Raw genomic sequence first — 18,137 nt, forward strand, 5'->3', positions numbered from 1 at the left:
AGGCCTACTATATTAATTTCATTGCAAGATTTGTAGAAAAGCAGATATGGGACATTATTCGATTTAGAGGGGTATAAAGACACCATTTCTAATAAGTACAAGAAATTAATGGTCAGTTCTTATATGGGACGTCCCATACTATATGCACACCTCATATGAAACCATTTTACTGCAGCGTTTTCAAGGTATGGCACATCATTTAGAGGGCTATGTGTACTGGACATAGCATGCATCTGAATACAACAAATACAACAAAATGCTATTTAGCCAAAGAAGTAGAACCACTGTCTATTTTCTAAAAGGCACATAATACAATCCTTTTTCAGGAGATCTACCTTCCTATAGAGTTCAGTGTCAGTCCTGCTCCAACAAGCCTGCCTGTAACTATCTATTGTCCCTGACTCTTAATTAGAGTAGGTTTGGCGCTGAACCTTTAGTGAGATCTCCAGAAGCAAGACTGCCCATCCGTGCTCCAAACTGACTCCATATGAAGTGTTCTGGAACTGTGTGAGGTATAGTGTGACGTTTCTGACAGTGTGTGACTTCATTTTAGCTGTGCTGATAGAATAGGAGGTACCTTGCATGCAAAGGCCATTATTTTTATCTACATATTTATATTGATGTTTCTATAAGCCTCACAATTGGAGAAATAATGTACTGTCTTTAAGAACTTTGTTGAATTTGGATGAATGCAACTTCAGACTGCCACAGTACAGACTTCTCATTTGGTGTGCTGAAAAATTAGGAGGTACTTTTGAAGAAATAGCCTTTTATTACTTATTTGAAATAATATTTCTAGTTTAATACTGGAAAAAATATTTTTTCTTGACTTTGAACTCCATATTGCTACAGTAAAATGTTTTTAATATAAAGGGTGCGGATGGGAGGTCCATTATAAGATTTGGCTGTTGATTTTTTTGTAATTATTAGAAAGCATACATGTACAGTTGTATAATCCTATAATTGAAATAATACCATGCACTTTAAAAATGATACAGTAAAATGTTTTCGTCTGATGTATGTATAGAAGATGGGAAATGACTTATAAGAATCAACTGTTTTTGTACTTAGATTACACCTCTAAGACTTTGAAGTAAAATATAATGGGACATTTCTCTAGGTAACACTTTATTTTAGGGTCTCTTAAGTTGCTGCTTATTAGCATGCATATTACTAGAATATTAGCCATTTATTAGTATTAAGCACATATTAATGCCTTAGTCTACATTACAAATCCTACCAAATACCTAAATTTAACAATTACCTTAGTAACTATTAATAAGCAGCAAATTAGGAATTTATTGAGGGAAAATTTGAAAATTAGGTGTTCCCCATTCTAAAGTGTTACCTTTCTCTTAAAGTGTCTCAGCAAAATAGCTTCATATAAGAACTGACCACTCATGACTTCTACTTAGCCAAAAATGAGATCTTTGTAGCCCTCTAAAGTGTTGTAATATTACAGATCTCTAAATACTGCAGCAAGCGGTTTTCATATGAGATGTGCATAAAATATGGGATGTCCCATATAAGAACTGATCATCCATTTCTTAGAAATGGGGTGTTTTCGGGACACTGAAATTAGACAATACATTACTCTGCAGTAAAAAGGTTTCATATGAGGTATGTAGATAGCATGAGACGTCTTGTATATGAACTGATCATTTTTTTCTTCAACTTATTAGATGCCCTCTGAAGTTGAATACAACATTTCTTCAAAACAGTGTCGTAAAAATGATTATGAGGTGTGCATATAGTATGCAGCATTTGAAAACTGAAATATAAACACTGAGGTTGTGGTTTACACAACAATTGTACTAAACATGGAAATGTTTTCCTTTGTGCTGAAACCGATAATATAATTGCGTATGGCTCGTTTAAACGAAAGAACCAGATCACGGCCTAGATTCAGATGTTCCTGTTGTCGCTGGGAAAAGCAAACAGAGAAACTTCTGAAGCAGATTCGTGCAGTCATTGAGCAGAAAAGATCCAGACGCTAACAAATAAATGAACAGTCTAAATACTGACTAAACGGAAATTTATCTTTAAGTGTTTTGAGTGTCAGATGTTAGGGACATTTCTTCATTTAATATTCAATTTTCTGCCGTTTCAGTCCATTTTTAATACACATCAACAATAACAGGCATGATTACAACTACATGAAGATAATGTTGTATTACCTTGGTTTTGGTGAAATTATTGAATTGTATTGAATGAAATGACAAGTCACAACTGATGTTTCCAGATGTTTTATTGATGTTAATCTGACATGGATATTTCTCAGCAGTTTAATCAAACAGGCCGAAGCCCATGTCCCCATCAGACTCCTCGGACTCCTCCTTGGGCGCCTCCTCTTTGGCCGCAGGAGCTGCAGATTTCACCTCCACAGCCGAAGCGACAGGAGCAGCAACAGCGAAAGCACTGGGATCAGCCAGGAAGGCCTTCACCTGCGGAGGGAAACCATGTTACACATCAGACATGCTTTCAGCTCCAGTAAAGGCAGAAAAACATCTATTAGGACTGTCTGAAACCAAGTGTGCCTGTCTGTCGGGATGAACAGCACTGACATGGACAAACGTGGACGGCTGGACGCAGGTCACTTTGTGCAGGACTGATCAACAGAACACGGATCAGCCGTTTTGTAACCTAACCAGCAGCACATCAGTGAGAGACCTGAGCTTTACCTTCTCAGCCAAGGGGAAGGAGTAGTCCGTTTCCACGGCGACAGCCAGAACCCTCTTGTATCCGTTGATGATGGAGTGAGGGATGGAGGCGATTGTCGGGTAGCCGATCTGCAGACACACACTGGCGATGTTCCTCACACCCTGAGCAGAAGAGATGGATAAGTTACACAGACATCAGGGAATAAACACTTTAAGGCCTGAAAGGGAGATGAAATTAAAATTTAAAAAATAATTTTACATTTTTATTTTATTATAAATTTATTAAAATGACATTAATTTAGGTAAACAATTTTTTACATTAAATTGGATTTAAATATTTAAAACATTTCACTTTATATGATAGGGGAAACAAATTAAAGTAAAAAAAAAATTACATATATTTTATTTAAACTAGTTTAAATTATATGGTTATTTAAAATTTTTTATATTAAATACTATAATCAAGTACATAACTGATCCTCCATCTTTACAAATACAATCATCCTATACCCAAAATTGAGATTTAGCATCTTGAGCGGTCATTTCTCTTTCAGGTCAAATCCCAACACGAGCACAAGTAGCATTAAGCAGACTGACCTCCAGGAACCTCTTGTGCAGGGCATCTTCAGTGATGTCCAGAACCTCGGGGCTGTAGACGCTGCCGTTATCATACACCTGCTGGATGATCAGCCCGTAAGAGAAGGGCGAGATGTTCAGCATGTTGAGCAGCGTGGCCTCACTGGCGCCCACCTTGTCTCCATGTTTGATCAGCTGAACGTCACTCTGTGGGCGGCACAGGACACTTTTAGTTCACTTGCAATATTAACAGAAGAAATTTAAAAGTGTCTGAGGCCAAGCGTCCCTGTGAGTCGTGGGATGCAAAACACACAGGGATAGTAGGAATCAGGTTTATTTGTGCAGGTGAACGACAAACCGGCACTGCCACAGCCGGCCCATAGCTGTTCCTGCAACTGAATTAATCAGCATTTGTAATGACTTGATGCTTGAATCTTTAAACTTGTTGAAAAGATGTTTAAACAGGTCAATTTATTTATTTGTATGCGCATATATGCATACAAATAAACATCTTTTCGTGAGTGTGTATATTATAATATACTATTAATTGACTGGAAAAAGCATGCACTGGAGGGAAAAAACGGATTAAATACAAGTCAACTATTCATTCTTTAAATATAAAATGTATAATTTTTTAAAAGAAAATGTTGAGCATCACTGCTAAAGTGAACACACAACTGCTTTGACTTGACTAAAATATTAAGATACAATAAAAAAAAAAAAAAAAGCTTAAATCAATTCAAATTTCTTAAAAACCTTCAAATTACCAAATTGTAAAATAAAAATGAAAAATAAGCTGATAAACATCTAGTCTTTATTATCACTGGAAGCTGAATGCAGACAATTCTCCTGCTACTCACCAGGATTTCAATGGTTCCTCTGGAGATCTTGGTGGTGATTCCCAAAGCCTGGAAGAAGGAGGTCTTCTCAGGACCGAGCCCGGTGTTCTGAGCCGGGACAGTCACCTCACACGGGGCGATGGCACCGGCACGGGCAGCAGCGGGCACCTACCATCACAGACGACAATAATAGTTCACATGAAGAGATGCATTCAAGCCCATTCACACAGTCCCTCAACAGTGACACTCACTTTGTTTGCCAGCAGCAGATCCCGGACCTCAGTCAGATCCTCCTTGGTGAAGACGAAGCCCACGTTCCCACGGATGTGGGGAAGCAGCCTGCAAAACACGAGAATAAAATCACACATTTACCTGGAGTTCTTTAAAGTTTAGACGTGTGGCTTATGCGGAGTGTCTGAGACCAAGCGTCCCTGTGAGTCGTGGGATGCAAAACACACAGGGATAGTAGGAATCAGGTTTATTTGTGCAGGTGAACGACAAACCGGCACTGCCACAGCCGGCCCATAGCTGTTCCTGCAACTGAATTAATCAGCATTTGTAATGACTTGAGCAAATGAAGGTCAATGTTCACAAGGAACTTTTGTTGAAATCATCTGTTTCCAGTCAATTTTCAGGAATTGAAACTAAAGGAGATTCATAACACAATCCTGCATCTTAAATTCAACTAATAGGTAAAAAAAAAGGCACAAAAAAAAAAAAAAAAAGTAAATCTTATTTGATGAAGCGGAGTTCAAATTGAGATTTTACATTCACTACATGCATGAGCTTAAATACACTTTAATATAAAAAGCAGTCAAAGCAGCTTTGACTTTATTGGCAATATTCAAATGTTTTAAACAATGTAAATTCTGCAAAAGAACAAAAAAATAAATAAAATCCAAACATTCCATTTATGGTCATTTTTCTCTCTTTTCCACCATTTTTCTGTGGCACTTTAGATGTAGTAAAACACCCACAGGTGCAGAAAACATTAGAATCATTCATGCATGTGAAAACTTGCTAAGAATTGAGCAAATACAGGTCCTTCTCAAAAAATTAGCATATTGTGATAAAGTTCATTATTTTCTGTAATGTACTGATAAACATTAGACTTTCATATATTTTAGATTCATTACAACACAACTGAAGTAGTTCAAGCCTTTTATTGTTTTAATATTGATGATTTTGGCATACAGCTCATGAAAACCCAAAATCTCAAAAAATTTGCATATCATGAAAAGGTTCTCTAAACGAGCTATTAACCTAATGATCTGAATCAACTAATTAACTCTAAACACCTGCAAAAGATTCCTGAGGCTTTTAAAAACTCCCAGCCTGGTTCATTACTCAAAACCGCAATCATGGGTAAGACTGCCGACCTGACTGCTGTCCAGAAGGCCATCATTGACACCCTCAAGCAAGAGGGTAAGACACAGAAAGACATTTCTGAACGAATAGGCTGTTCCCAGAGTGCTGTATCAAGGCACCTCAGTGGGAAGTCTGTGGGAAGGAAAAAGTGTGGCAGAAAACGCAGCACAACGAGAAGAGGTGACCGGACCCTGAGGAAGATTGTGGAGAAGGACCGATTCCAGACCTTGGGGGACCTGCGGAAGCAGTGGACTGAGTCTGGAGTAGAAACATCCAGAGCCACCGTGTACAGGCGTGTGCAGGAAATGGGCTACAGGTGCCGCATTCCCCAGGTCAAGCCACTTTTGAACCAGAAACAGCGGCAGAAGCGCCTGACCTGGGCTACAGAGAAGCAGCACTGGACTGTTGCTCAGTGGTCCAACGTACTTTTTTCGGATGAAAGCAAATTTTGCACGTCATTCGGAAATCAAGGTGCCAGAGTCTGGAGGAAGACTGGGGAGAGGGAAATGCCAAAATGCCTGAAGTCCAGTGTCAAGTACCCACAGTCAGTGATGCTGGTGTTGGTCCACTGTGTTTTATCAAGGGCAGGGTCAATGCAGCTAGCTATCAGGAGATTTTGGAGCACTTCATGCTTCCATCTGCTGAAAAGCTTTATGGAGATGAAGATTTCATTTTTCAGCACGACCTGGCACCTGCTCACAGTGCCAAAACCACTGGTAAATGGTTTACTGACCATGGTATTACTGTGCTCAATTGGCCTGCCAACTCTCCTGACCTGAACCCCATAGAGAATCTGTGGGATATTGTGAAGAGAAAGTTGAGACGCAAGACCCAACACTCTGGATGAGCTTAAGGCCGCTATCGAAGCATCCTGGGCCTCCATAACACCTCAGCAGTGCCACAGGCTGATTGCCTCCATGCCACGCCGCATTGAAGCAGTCATTTCTGCAAAAGGATTCCCGACCAAGTATTGAGTGCATAACTGAACAATTATTTGAAGGTTGACTTTTTTTGTATTAAAAACACTTTTCTTTTATTGGTCGGATGAAATATGCTAATTTTTTGAGAAGGACCTGTAGTTGTACACAGGAATGGCGTGGTGTTTGCCAACTAAAGGAAAATACAAGACTTTACCTCAAATGGTTGTCAAAAGGAAAAAATGCAACATTTAGTTAAAAATTGTGACATGATTGAGCTGCAGGGCAGTTTTATCTTTCATTTTATAGAGATTGCACACTATGAAGACTTTAAAAGCCTTCGTTTGTCTACATTGGGTCATCATTGTGCCCAGGCTGACACGCACCTCTCCAGAGACGGGTTGTTTTCCAGGTGGCCACGGATGGCCTTTCTCATCATGGTGTTTTTGCCCATGAGCACGATGGCCTTGCCCCGCAGGGACAGACGGATGGTCTGCATCTGCTTGGAGCCGACATTGTCAGCGCCCACGATGAAACACTTGGGGTAGTCATCCAGCAGTTGCTGTAAACGGAAAAAATGTGTCAGACTACACAACCGGATGGGAAATGTGATTTAACCATGTCTGAGATCCAGCATCACCACAGATCATGGGATACAGACAGAGATGGGAGAAAGTTTATTATAAAGGGTGGGGAAATAGTGCATTTATTGAATCAAGCAAATCTTGAAACAGACTAATATTTACTTACATTTTAAATAACTAAATGTATACATTAATCATTAAGTGTACAGTTACATTTTAATAAAGACTTGATCCAAGTTTTTTTTTTAAGTCACATTTTAAAATTTGATCAAAATTAGATTTAAGACTTGAGATTTATTAACGTTAAAAAAAACATTGATTAACAAAAGATGCTGGATCAAAATAAGCTGTTATGACTTGATTCATTATAAAGTTTCAGCAGAGACAAAAAAAAAAAAAAGCTAAAAAGAGACATGCATACATATATAAAATGTAAATATATACAAATATCAAACACTTGGCAAAAATAATAACCTTACAGGGTTCATGATTATATTATGTCTGAGACCAAGCATCCCTGTAAGTCGTGGGATACAGACAGACAGGGATAGTAGGATTCAGGTTGATTTCAGCAGGGGGAACGACCGACCAGCACTGACACAGCTGGGCTGTAGATGTCCTGCTGTAGTTCATGTTATAGAAGCGTGGAGAACTTACGATGATTTTCAGGAAGTAGTTGGACTTCCACGAGGCCCTGTCTTCCCTGGGCATCTTGACAGTGCTTCCAAGGATCGGTGAACAGCCGGTTTAAAGACGAAGGTGATAAATCTGAGGATCACAGGTTGAAAGCCATTTAGACATTTCTATGAGACGCATCTTGCGGTGTATAACATGCAGTGATAAAGATGGCTTTAAACAAACCCTTAATACCCAAAACTTCACTAAAATGTCACAGATTGTCAAAATCAAAATAGTTGGAAACATTTAATTGTCATCTATTGGCTTTAATGTCCTAATAAGATGTCTGAGACCAAGCGTCCCTGCAAGTCGTGGGATACGGACAGACAGGGATAATATAATTCAGGTTGATTTCAGCAGGGGGAACGACCGACCAGCACTGACACAGCTGGGCTGCAGTTAATCTGCTGTAATTGAATACGTGTAATAATTTAATAATAACAATAAAAACAAATCAGGAAGTCATTTTAAGTCTCGTCTCACATGACGCACAGGCCTATGCTAACAGGCTAATGCTAACTATTTCTTCAAACGACTATTATTATACCTATAACGAGTGATAATAATAAACGCAAGTGATTCTTAATACATTTATGACGTATTAAGATTTCATATGGTCACAATTCTCGTTTAAAAGAAGGAAAGCTGCACAGGGCCACATTACTCCTCACCTCACAGCAGGGACGCGCGAAAGAAAGAGGCCGCTGCAGACGCCAGGATATTAATACCAGTGGAACATCCAATCAGAATCGAGCGGAGGAGGCGTATCTGTGCGCTGATTGGTCAATACCCACCTCTCTCACTCTGCAGTTCACTTGTACTGTGTATTCAACAATACATGCGTAATATAGCGATATAAAAAAAACTATCTCTTATTTTGTGCATTTCATTTAATAAACATACTATGAATATTGTTGGCTTTGTGAAGAATTGCTTACTATGTTCCTCACTTGTAAGTCGGATAAAACCTTAAATGTAAATGTTCAGTGATTTTTTTTTTGTTGGCCAGCGCTTTAAAAATACGTGATTAATTTGTATTAATTTAAAATGAATGCGTTTTATGACATTTAGATTATTATTATTATCATCATTATTAGAAACTATGCTCATATTAGTATTAGTAGCAGGTTGTATTAAGTAACAACCACAATAGAATAAACGAAAAAAATACATAGCCTAAATAATTACGTTTAATAATAAAATATGGAAAGAAAAGATAGTATAATATAATGACGTTAAGGTTCTTATTTTTTCATTATTATTAAAGTTTGTGGTCGGTCTGAGAGACGCGCCACGAGGCGGCGCGGTGACGTCATCGGCGCAAGCCAGCATCTCCTGAGCCACATGAGCGGATGATGTAAACAACCGCAGCGTGAGATTCCTCTGCTGTCCGTCTGTCTTTATGAGTGAGATCGGCCCTTCACACTGCCGCGCGTCTCCCGCAGATCATGCCCCACGACCCCGACCCTCCTCCGGCGAAGAGATTTAAGCCGGGCTCTCCCTTCTCCCGCCTGGATTATAAGAAGCCGGGCATGCTGCTGCCCAGAGCCGGACACGCGCCCGTTGGCGTGGACGCGCAGCGCAAAAAGCTGCCCATCTATAATTGCGTATGGCTCGTTTAAACGAAAGAACCAGTTCACGGCCTAGATTCAGATTCCCCTGTTGTCTGAGGCTCTGGATTACAGGGAACAACCCAGTTAACAATTTCTGTTTCCAGAACGTTATTTATTATGGTTTGTTTTTGGTTAGCCAGGAAAGTTTTGACGTTTCCAGAACATTAACATTCCCAGAATGTCAGTTTTTGGTTTTTAGAGCATTATTCCAACACTCCCCTAATGTTATTGTAAGTGCAGAAAATGTTTTTGTATTTCCAGGTGTTTGGTCACATGGGTGCAGGTGGAGATGCATCTGATTGTGTTTCCTGTTTGACATTCATGCTTTAGAGAGAGGGCAAGTAGCAGGAACGCTCACTTTGGTAACCTTTCAAAGTTGTTTTTTTTAATCATGCAGTTTGTCATGTTAACACAATATCACAAATTCCGATGCATGTTGCTGCTTCTTCAGAGGAGAATGAGACCTGGAGTTACAAATATAGCACCGGTCAAAGTTCTTACATGCAGTCACTGAGCAGAAAAGATCCAGACGCTAACGAATGAAGTCTAAATACTGACTAAACGTTTCTACTAAACAGAAAATAATTTCAGTGTTATTAAATCAGCATTACTTTATGTGTAAGTATTTTGTGTGTCAGATTTTACATTTAATTGGTTTAATATTCAAAATTTTCTGCTGTTTCAGTCTGTTTTTCATACACAAATCAACAATAACAGGCATGATTACAACTACATGAAGATAATGTTGTATTACCTTGGTTTTGGCGAAATTATTGAATTTTATTGAATGAAATGACAAGTCACAACTGATGTTTCCAGATGTTTTATTGATGTTAATCTGACATGGATATTTCTCAGCAGTTTAATCAAACAGGCCGAAGCCCATGTCCCCATCAGACTCCTCGGACTCCTCCTTGGGCGCCTCCTCTTTGGCCGCAGTAGCTGCAGATTTCACCTCCACAGCCGAAGCGACAGGAGCAGCAACAGCGAAAGCACTGGGATCAGCCAGGAAGGCCTTCACCTGCGGAGGGAAACCATGTTACACATCAGACATGCTTTCAGCTCCAGTAAAGGCAGAAAAACATCTATTAGGACTGTCTGAAACCAAGTGTGCCTGTCTGTCGGGATGAACAGCACTGACATGGACAAACGTGGACGGCTGGACGCAGGTCACTTTGTGCAGGACTGATCAACAGAACAGCACGGATCAGCCGTTTTGTAACCTAACCAGCAGCACATCAGTGAGAGACCTGAGCTTTACCTTCTCAGCCAAGGGGAAGGAGTAGTCCGTTTCCACGGCGACAGCCAGAACCCTCTTGTATCCGTTGATGGAGTGAGGGATGGAGGCGAGCGTTGGGTAGCCGATCTGCAGACACACACTGGCGATGTTCCTCACACCCTGAGCAGAAGAGATGGATAAGTTACACAGACATCAGGGAATAAACGCTTTAAGGCCTGAAAGGGAGATGAAATTAAAATAAAATGTTTATTATAAATGTATTAAAATATTTTAATTTAGTTCATTCTTTTTACATTAAATTGGATTAAAATATTTAAAACATTTCACTTTATATGATAGGGGAAACAAAGTAAAAAAAAAAAAATTACATAAATATATTTTAAGTAGTTTAAATTATTTTTTATATTAAATACTATAATCAAGTACATAACTGATCCTGCATCTTTACAAATACAATCATCCTATACCCAAAATTGAGATTTAGCATCTTGAGCGGTCATTTGTCTTTCAGGTCAAATCCCAACACAAGCACAAGTAGCATTAAGCAGACTGACCTCCAGGAACCTCTTGTGCAGGGCATCTTCAGTGATGTCCAGAACCTCGGGGCTGTAGACGCTGCCGTTATCATACACCTGCTGGATGATCAGCCCGTAAGAGAAGGGCGAGATGTTCAGCATGTTGAGCAGCGTGGCCTCACTGGCGCCCACCTTGTCTCCATGTTTGATCAGCTGAACGTCACTCTGTGGGCGGCACAGGACACTTTTAGTTCACTTGCAATATTAACAGAAGAAATTTAAAAGTGTCTGAGACCAAGCGTCCCTGTGAGTCGTGGGATGCAAAACACACAGGGATAGTAGGAATCAGGTTTATTTGTGCAGGGGAACGACAAACCGGCACTGCCACAGCCGGCCCATAGCTGTTCCTGCAACTGAATTAATCAGCATTTGTAATGACTTGATGCTTGAATCTTTAAACTTGTTGAAAAGATGTTTAAACAGGTCAATTTATTTATTTGTATGCGCATATATGCATACAAATAAACATCTTTTCGTGAGCGTGTATATTATAATATACTATTAATTGACTGGAAAAAGAATGCACTGGAGGGAAAAAACGGATTAAATACAAGTCAACTATTCATTCTTTAAATATAAAATGTATAATTTTTAAAAAGAAAATGTTGAGCATCACTGTTAAAGTGAACGCACCACTGCTTTGACTTGACTAAAATATTAAGATACAATAAAAAAAAAAATATCAATTCAAATTTCTTAAAAACCTTCAAATTACCAAATTGTAAAATAAAAATAAATGAAAAATAAGCTGATAAACATCGTCTTTATTATCACTGGAAGCTGAATGCAGACAATTCTCCTGCTACTCACCAGGATTTCAATGGTTCCTCTGGAGATCTTGGTGGTGATTCCCAAAGCCTGGAAGAAGGAGGTCTTCTCAGGACCGAGCCCGGTGTTCTGAGCCGGGACAGTCACCTCACACGGGGCGATGGCACCGGCACGGGCAGCAGCGGGCACCTACCATCACAGACGACAATAATAGTTCACATGAAGAGATGCATTCAAGCCCATTCACACAGTCCCTCAACAGTGACACTCACTTTGTTTGCCAGCAGCAGATCCCGGACCTCAGTCAGATCCTCCTTGGTGAAGACGAAGCCCACGTTCCCACGGATGTGGGGAAGCAGCCTGCAAAACACGAGAATAAAATCACACATTTACCTGGAGTTCTTTAAAGTTTAGACGTGTGGCTTATGCGGAGTGTCTGAGACCAAGCGTCCCTGTGAGTCGTGGGATGCAAAACACACAGGGATAGTAGGAATCAGGTTTATTTGTGCAGGGGAACGACAAACCGGCACTGCCACAGCCGGCCCATAGCTGTTCCTGCAACTGAATTAATCAGCATTTGTAATGACTTGAGCAAATGAAGGTCAATGTTCACAAGGAACTTTTGTTGAAATCATCTGTTTCCAGTCAATTTTCAGGAATTGAAACTAAAGGAGATTCATAACACAATCCTGCATCTTAAATTCAACTAATAGGTAAAAAAAAAAAAAAAAAGGGCACAAAAATAGTCTAATCTCTTATTTGATGAAGCGGAGTTCAAATTGAGATTTTACATTCACTACATGCATGAGCTTAAATACACTTTAATATAAAAAGCAGTCAAAGCTGCTTTGACTGTTTAAAACATTTTGAATATTGCCAATAATGTAAATTCTGCAAGAGAACAAAAAATAAATAAAATCCAACCATTCCATTTATGGTAATTTTTCTCTCTTTTCCACCATTTTTCTGTGGCACTTTAGATGTAGTAAAACACCCACAGGTGCAGAAAACATTAGAATCATTCATGCATGTGAAAACTTGCTAAGAATTGAGCAAATAGTTGTAGACAGGAATGGCGTGGTGTTTGCCAATTAAAGGAAAATACAAGACTTTACCTCAAATGGTTGTCAAAAGGAAAAAAATGCAACATTTAGTTAAAAATTGTGACATGATTGAGCTGCAGGGCAGTTTTATATTTCATTTTATAGAGATTGCACACTATGAAGACTTTAAAAGCCTTGGTTTGTCTACATTGGGTCATCATTGTGCCCAGGCTGACACGCACCTCTCCAGAGACGGGTTGTTTTCCAGGTGGCCACGGATGGCCTTTCTCATCATGGTGTTTTTGCCCATGAGCACGATGGCCTTGCCCCGCAGGGACAGACGGATGGTCTGCATCTGCTTGGAGCCGACATTGTCAGCGCCCACGATGAAACACTTGGGGTAGTCATCCAGCAGTTGCTGTAAACGGAAAAAAATGTGTCAGACTACACAACCGGATGGGAAATGTGATTTAACCATGTCTGAGATCCAGCATCACCACAGATCATGGGATACAGACAGAGATGGGAGAGTTTATTATAAAGGGTGGGGAAATAGTGCATTTATTGAATCAAGCAAATCTTGAAACAGACTAATATTTACTTACATTTTAAATAACTAAATGTATACATTAATCATTAAGTGTACAGTTACATTTTAATAAAGACTTGATCCAAGTTTTTTTTAAGTCACGTTTTAAAATTTGATCAAAATTAGATTTAAGACTTGAGATTTATTAACATTAAAAAAAACTTATTGATTAACAAAAGATGCTGGATCAAAATAAGCTGTTATGACTTATGATTCATTATAAAGTTTCAGCAGACAAAAAAAAAAAAAAAAAAAAAAGCTAAAAAGAGACTATATATAATTTAAATGTATACAAATATCAAACACTTGGCAAAAATAATAACCTTACGGGGTTCATGGTTATATTATGTCTGAGGCCAAGCATCCCTGTAAGTCGTGGGATACAGACAGACAGGGATAGTAGGATTCAGGTTGATTTCAGCAGGGGGAACGACCGACCAGCACTGACACAGCTGGGCTGCAGTTAATCTGCTATAATTGAATACGTGTAATAATAATAATAAAAAAAACAAATCAGGAAGTCATTTTAAGTCTCGTCTCAGGCCTATGCTAACAGGCTAATGCTAACTTTTTCCTCAAATGACTATTATTACGCCTATATCGAGTGATAATAACCGCAAGTGATTCTTAATAAATTTATGACGTATTAAAACTTCATATGGTCACAATTCTCGTTTAAAAGGAAAGCCGCACAGGGCCGCATTACTCCTCACCTCACAGCAGGGACGCGCTCTTGTATCCGTTGATGATGGAGTGAGGGATGGAGGCGAGCGTCGGGTAGCCGATCTGCAGACACACACTGGCGATGTTCCTCACACCCTGAGCAGAAGAGATGGATAAGTTACACAGACATCAGGGAATAAACACTTTAAGGCCTGAAAGGGAGATGAAATTTAAATTAAATTTTACATTTCTATTTTATTATAAATGTATTAAAATATTTTAATTTAGTTAAATTTTTTTACATTAAATTGGATTTTTAAAATATTTAAAACATTTCACTTTATATGATAGGGGAAAAAAGTAAAAAAAAAAAAATTACATAAATATATTTTAAGTAGTTTAAATTATTTTTTATATTAAATACTATAATCAAGTACATAACTCCATAACTGATCCTGCATCTTTACAAATACAATCATCCTATACCCAAAATTGAGATTTAGCATCTTGAGCGGTCATTTCTCTTTCAGGTCAAATCCCAACACAAGCACAAGTAGCATTAAGCAGACTGACCTCCAGGAACCTCTTGTGCAGGGCATCTTCAGTGATGTCCAGAACCTCGGGGCTGTAGACGCTGCCGTTATCATACACCTGCTGGATGATCAGCCCGTAAGAGAAGGGCGAGATGTTCAGCATGTTGAGCAGCGTGGCCTCACTGGCGCCCACCTTGTCTCCATGTTTGATCAGCTGAACGTCACTCTGTGGGCGGCACAGGACACTTTTAGTTCACTTGCAATATTAACAGAAGAAATTTAAAAGTGTCTGAGACCAAGCGTCCCTGTGAGTCGTGGGATGCAAAACACACAGGGATAGTAGGAATCAGGTTTATTTGTGCAGGGGAACGACAAACCGGCACTGCCACAGCCGGCCCATAGCTGTTCCTGCAACTGAATTAATCAGCATTTGTAATGACCTGATGCTTGAATCTTTAAACTTGTTGAAAAGATGTTTAAACAGGTCAATTTATTTATTTGTATGCGCATATATGCATACAAATAAACATCTTTTCGTGAGTGTGTATATTATAATATACTATTAATTGACTGGAAAAAATGCACTGGAGGGAAAAAACGGATTAAATACAAGTCAACTATTCATTCTTTAAATATAAAATGTATAAATTTTAAAAAGAAAATGTTGAGCATCACTGCTAAAGTGAACTGTCAACTGCTTTGACTTGACTAAAATATTAAGATACAATAATAAAAAAAAAAAAACGCTTAAATCAATTCAAATTTCTTAAAAACCTTCAAATTACCAAATTGTAAAATAAAAATAAATGAAAAATAAGCTGATAAACATCTAGTCTTTATTATCACTGGAAGCTGAATGCAGACAATTCTCCTGCTACTCACCAGGATTTCAATGGTTCCTCTGGAGATCTTGGTGGTGATTCCCAAAGCCTGGAAGAAGGAGGTCTTCTCAGGACCGAGCCCGGTGTTCTGAGCCGGGACAGTCACCTCACACGGGGCGATGGCACCGGCACGGGCAGCAGCGGGCACCTACAATCCCGGACCTCAGTCAGATCCTCCTTGGTGAAGACGAAGCCCACGTTCCCACGGATGTGGGGAAGCAGCCTGCAAAACACGAGAATAAAATCACACATTTACCTGGAGTTCTTTAAAGTTTAGACGTGTGGCTTATGCGGAGTGTCTGAGACCAAGCGTCCCTGTGAGTCGTGGGATGCAAAACACACAGGGATAGTAGGAATCAGGTTTATTTGTGCAGGGGAACGACAAACCGGCACTGCCACAGCCGGCCCATAGCTGTTCCTGCAACTGAATTAATCAGCATTTGTAATGACTTGAGCAAATGAAGGTCAATGTTCACAAGGAACTTTTGTTGAAATCATCTGTTTCCAGTCAATTTTCAGGAATTGAAACTAAAGGAGATTCATAACACAATCCTGCATCTTAAATTCAACTAATAGGTAAAAAAAAAAAACAAACAAAAAAAAAAGTACTTATTTGATGAAGCGGAGTTCAAATTGAGATTTTACATTCACTACATGCATGAGCTTAAATACACTTTAATATAAAAAGCAGTCAAAGCAGCTTTGACTTTATTGGCAATATTCAAATGTTTTAAACATTCCATTTATGGTCATTTTTCGCTCTTTTCCACCATTTTTCTGTGGCAGTTTAGATGTAGTAAAACACCCACAGGTGCAGAAAACATTAGAATCATTCATGCATGTGAAAACTTGCTAAGAATTGAGCAAATAGTTGTAGACAGGAATGGCGTGGTGTTTGCCAATTAAAGGAAAATACAAGACTTTACCTCAAATGGTTGTCAAAAGGAAAAAAATGCAACATTTAGTTAAAAATTGTGACATGATTGAGCTGCAGGGCAGTTTTATATTTCATTTTATAGAGATTGCACACTATGAAGACTTTAAAAGCCTTTGTTTGTCTACATTGGGTCATCATTGTGCCCAGGCTGACACGCACCTCTCCAGAGACGGGTTGTTTTCCAGGTGGCCACGGATGGCCTTTCTCATCATGGTGTTTTTGCCCATGAGCACGATGGCCTTGCCCCGCAGGGACAGACGGATGGTCTGCATCTGCTTGGAGCCGACATTGTCAGCGCCCACGATGAAACACTTGGGGTAGTCATCCAGCAGTTGCTGTAAACGGAAAAAAATGTGTCAGACTACACAACCGGATGGGAAATGTGATTTAACCATGTCTGAGATCCAGCATCACCACAGATCATGGGATACAGACAGAGATGGGAGAAAGTTTATTATAAAGGGTGGGGAAATAGTGCATTTATTGAATCAAGCAAATCTTGAAACAGACTAATATTTACTTACATTTTAAATAACTAAATGTATACATTAATCATTAAGTGTACAGTTACATTTTAATAAAGACTTGATCCAAGTTTTTTTTTAAGTCACATTTGAAAATTTGATCAAAATTAGATTTAAGACTTGAGATTTATTAACGTTAAAAAAACTTGATTAACAAAAGATGCTGGATCAAAATAAGCTGTTATGACTTATGATTCATTATAAAGTTTCAGCAGAGACAAAAAAAAAAAACGCATTTATTGAACTAACTAAAAAAAAAAAAGAAAAAAAAAAAAGCTAAAAAGAGACATTCATATACATATATATAATTTAAATATACAAATATCAAACACTTGGCAAAAATAACCTTACGGGGTTCATGATTATATTATGTCTGAGGCCAAGCATCCCTGTAAGTCGTGGGATACAGACAGACAGGGATAGTAGGATTCAGGTTGATTTCAGCAGGGGGAACGACCGACCAGCACTGACACAGCTGGGCTGTAGATGTCCTGCTGTAGTTCATGTTATAGAAGCGTGGAGAACTTACGATGATTTTCAGGAAGTAGTTGGACTTCCACGAGGCCCTGTCTTCCCTGGGCATCTTGACAGTGCTTCCAAGGATCGGTGAACAGCCGGTTTAAAGACGAAGGTGATAAATCTGAGGATCACAGGTTGAAAGCCATTTAGACATTTCTATGAGACGCATCTTGCGGTGTATAACATGCAGTGATAAAGATGGCTTCAAACAAACCCGTAATACCCAAAACTTCTCTAAAATGTCACAGATTATGCCAAATAGGGATGGCTCGATATCATAATTTTGGCTTCGGTACGATACCACAATGTAGTACCTCGGTATCGATACCATAGGTGACAAATAACCAGCCTCAAAAGATAAGCGAATTAAAAAATATATATATTAATAATAATAAAAACAGATTAATATGTTAATACCTTTGTATCAAACTGTAACAAAAAACCTAAAGGGAACATAGGTGACATTTTGATGTTGGAGAAAAAAAAAAAAAATAGGCTAACTGAAGTAATAAGATGAAAATATATTCAAATCGTATCTTTTCAGTGCAAACACAGTGCAAACTAAATGTCTCCTAAAAAAAAAAACCTACCGGAAACATAGGTTTCATTTTGAAGAAGTTTGAAGAAAAA

The 18,137-nt window shown here is 38.9% G+C and overlaps 2 protein-coding genes across 2 annotated transcripts; both read right to left on the reverse strand.

Annotated features, from left to right (window-relative positions):
- Positions 1 to 2,230: 2,230 nt before the first annotated feature.
- LOC306870386 (large ribosomal subunit protein uL10-like) lies at positions 2,231 to 8,446 on the reverse strand. The gene is made up of 8 exons (XM_079417623.1): positions 8,294 to 8,446; positions 7,602 to 7,712; positions 6,747 to 6,922; positions 4,327 to 4,414; positions 4,097 to 4,243; positions 3,258 to 3,443; positions 2,682 to 2,822; positions 2,231 to 2,444 (listed from the first exon to the last, which is right to left on the reverse strand). The coding sequence occupies exons 2-8, from the start codon at positions 7,653 to 7,655 to the stop codon at positions 2,286 to 2,288; spliced, it is 951 nt and encodes a 316-aa protein (XP_079273749.1). The 5' UTR covers positions 7,656 to 7,712; positions 8,294 to 8,446; the 3' UTR covers positions 2,231 to 2,285.
- A 1,596-nt stretch (positions 8,447 to 10,042) lies between these two features.
- LOC306870392 (large ribosomal subunit protein uL10-like) lies at positions 10,043 to 17,622 on the reverse strand. The gene is made up of 7 exons (XM_079417629.1): positions 17,518 to 17,622; positions 13,104 to 13,279; positions 12,091 to 12,178; positions 11,861 to 12,007; positions 11,030 to 11,215; positions 10,497 to 10,634; positions 10,043 to 10,256 (listed from the first exon to the last, which is right to left on the reverse strand). The coding sequence occupies exons 1-7, from the start codon at positions 17,569 to 17,571 to the stop codon at positions 10,098 to 10,100; spliced, it is 948 nt and encodes a 315-aa protein (XP_079273755.1). The 5' UTR covers positions 17,572 to 17,622; the 3' UTR covers positions 10,043 to 10,097.
- Between the last annotated feature and the right edge of the window lie 515 nt (positions 17,623 to 18,137).

The sequence above is a fragment of the Barbus barbus genome (genome assembly GCF_936440315.1).
Source record: "Barbus barbus genome assembly, chromosome: 5".
Classification (NCBI taxonomy): domain Eukaryota; kingdom Metazoa; phylum Chordata; class Actinopteri; order Cypriniformes; family Cyprinidae; genus Barbus; species Barbus barbus.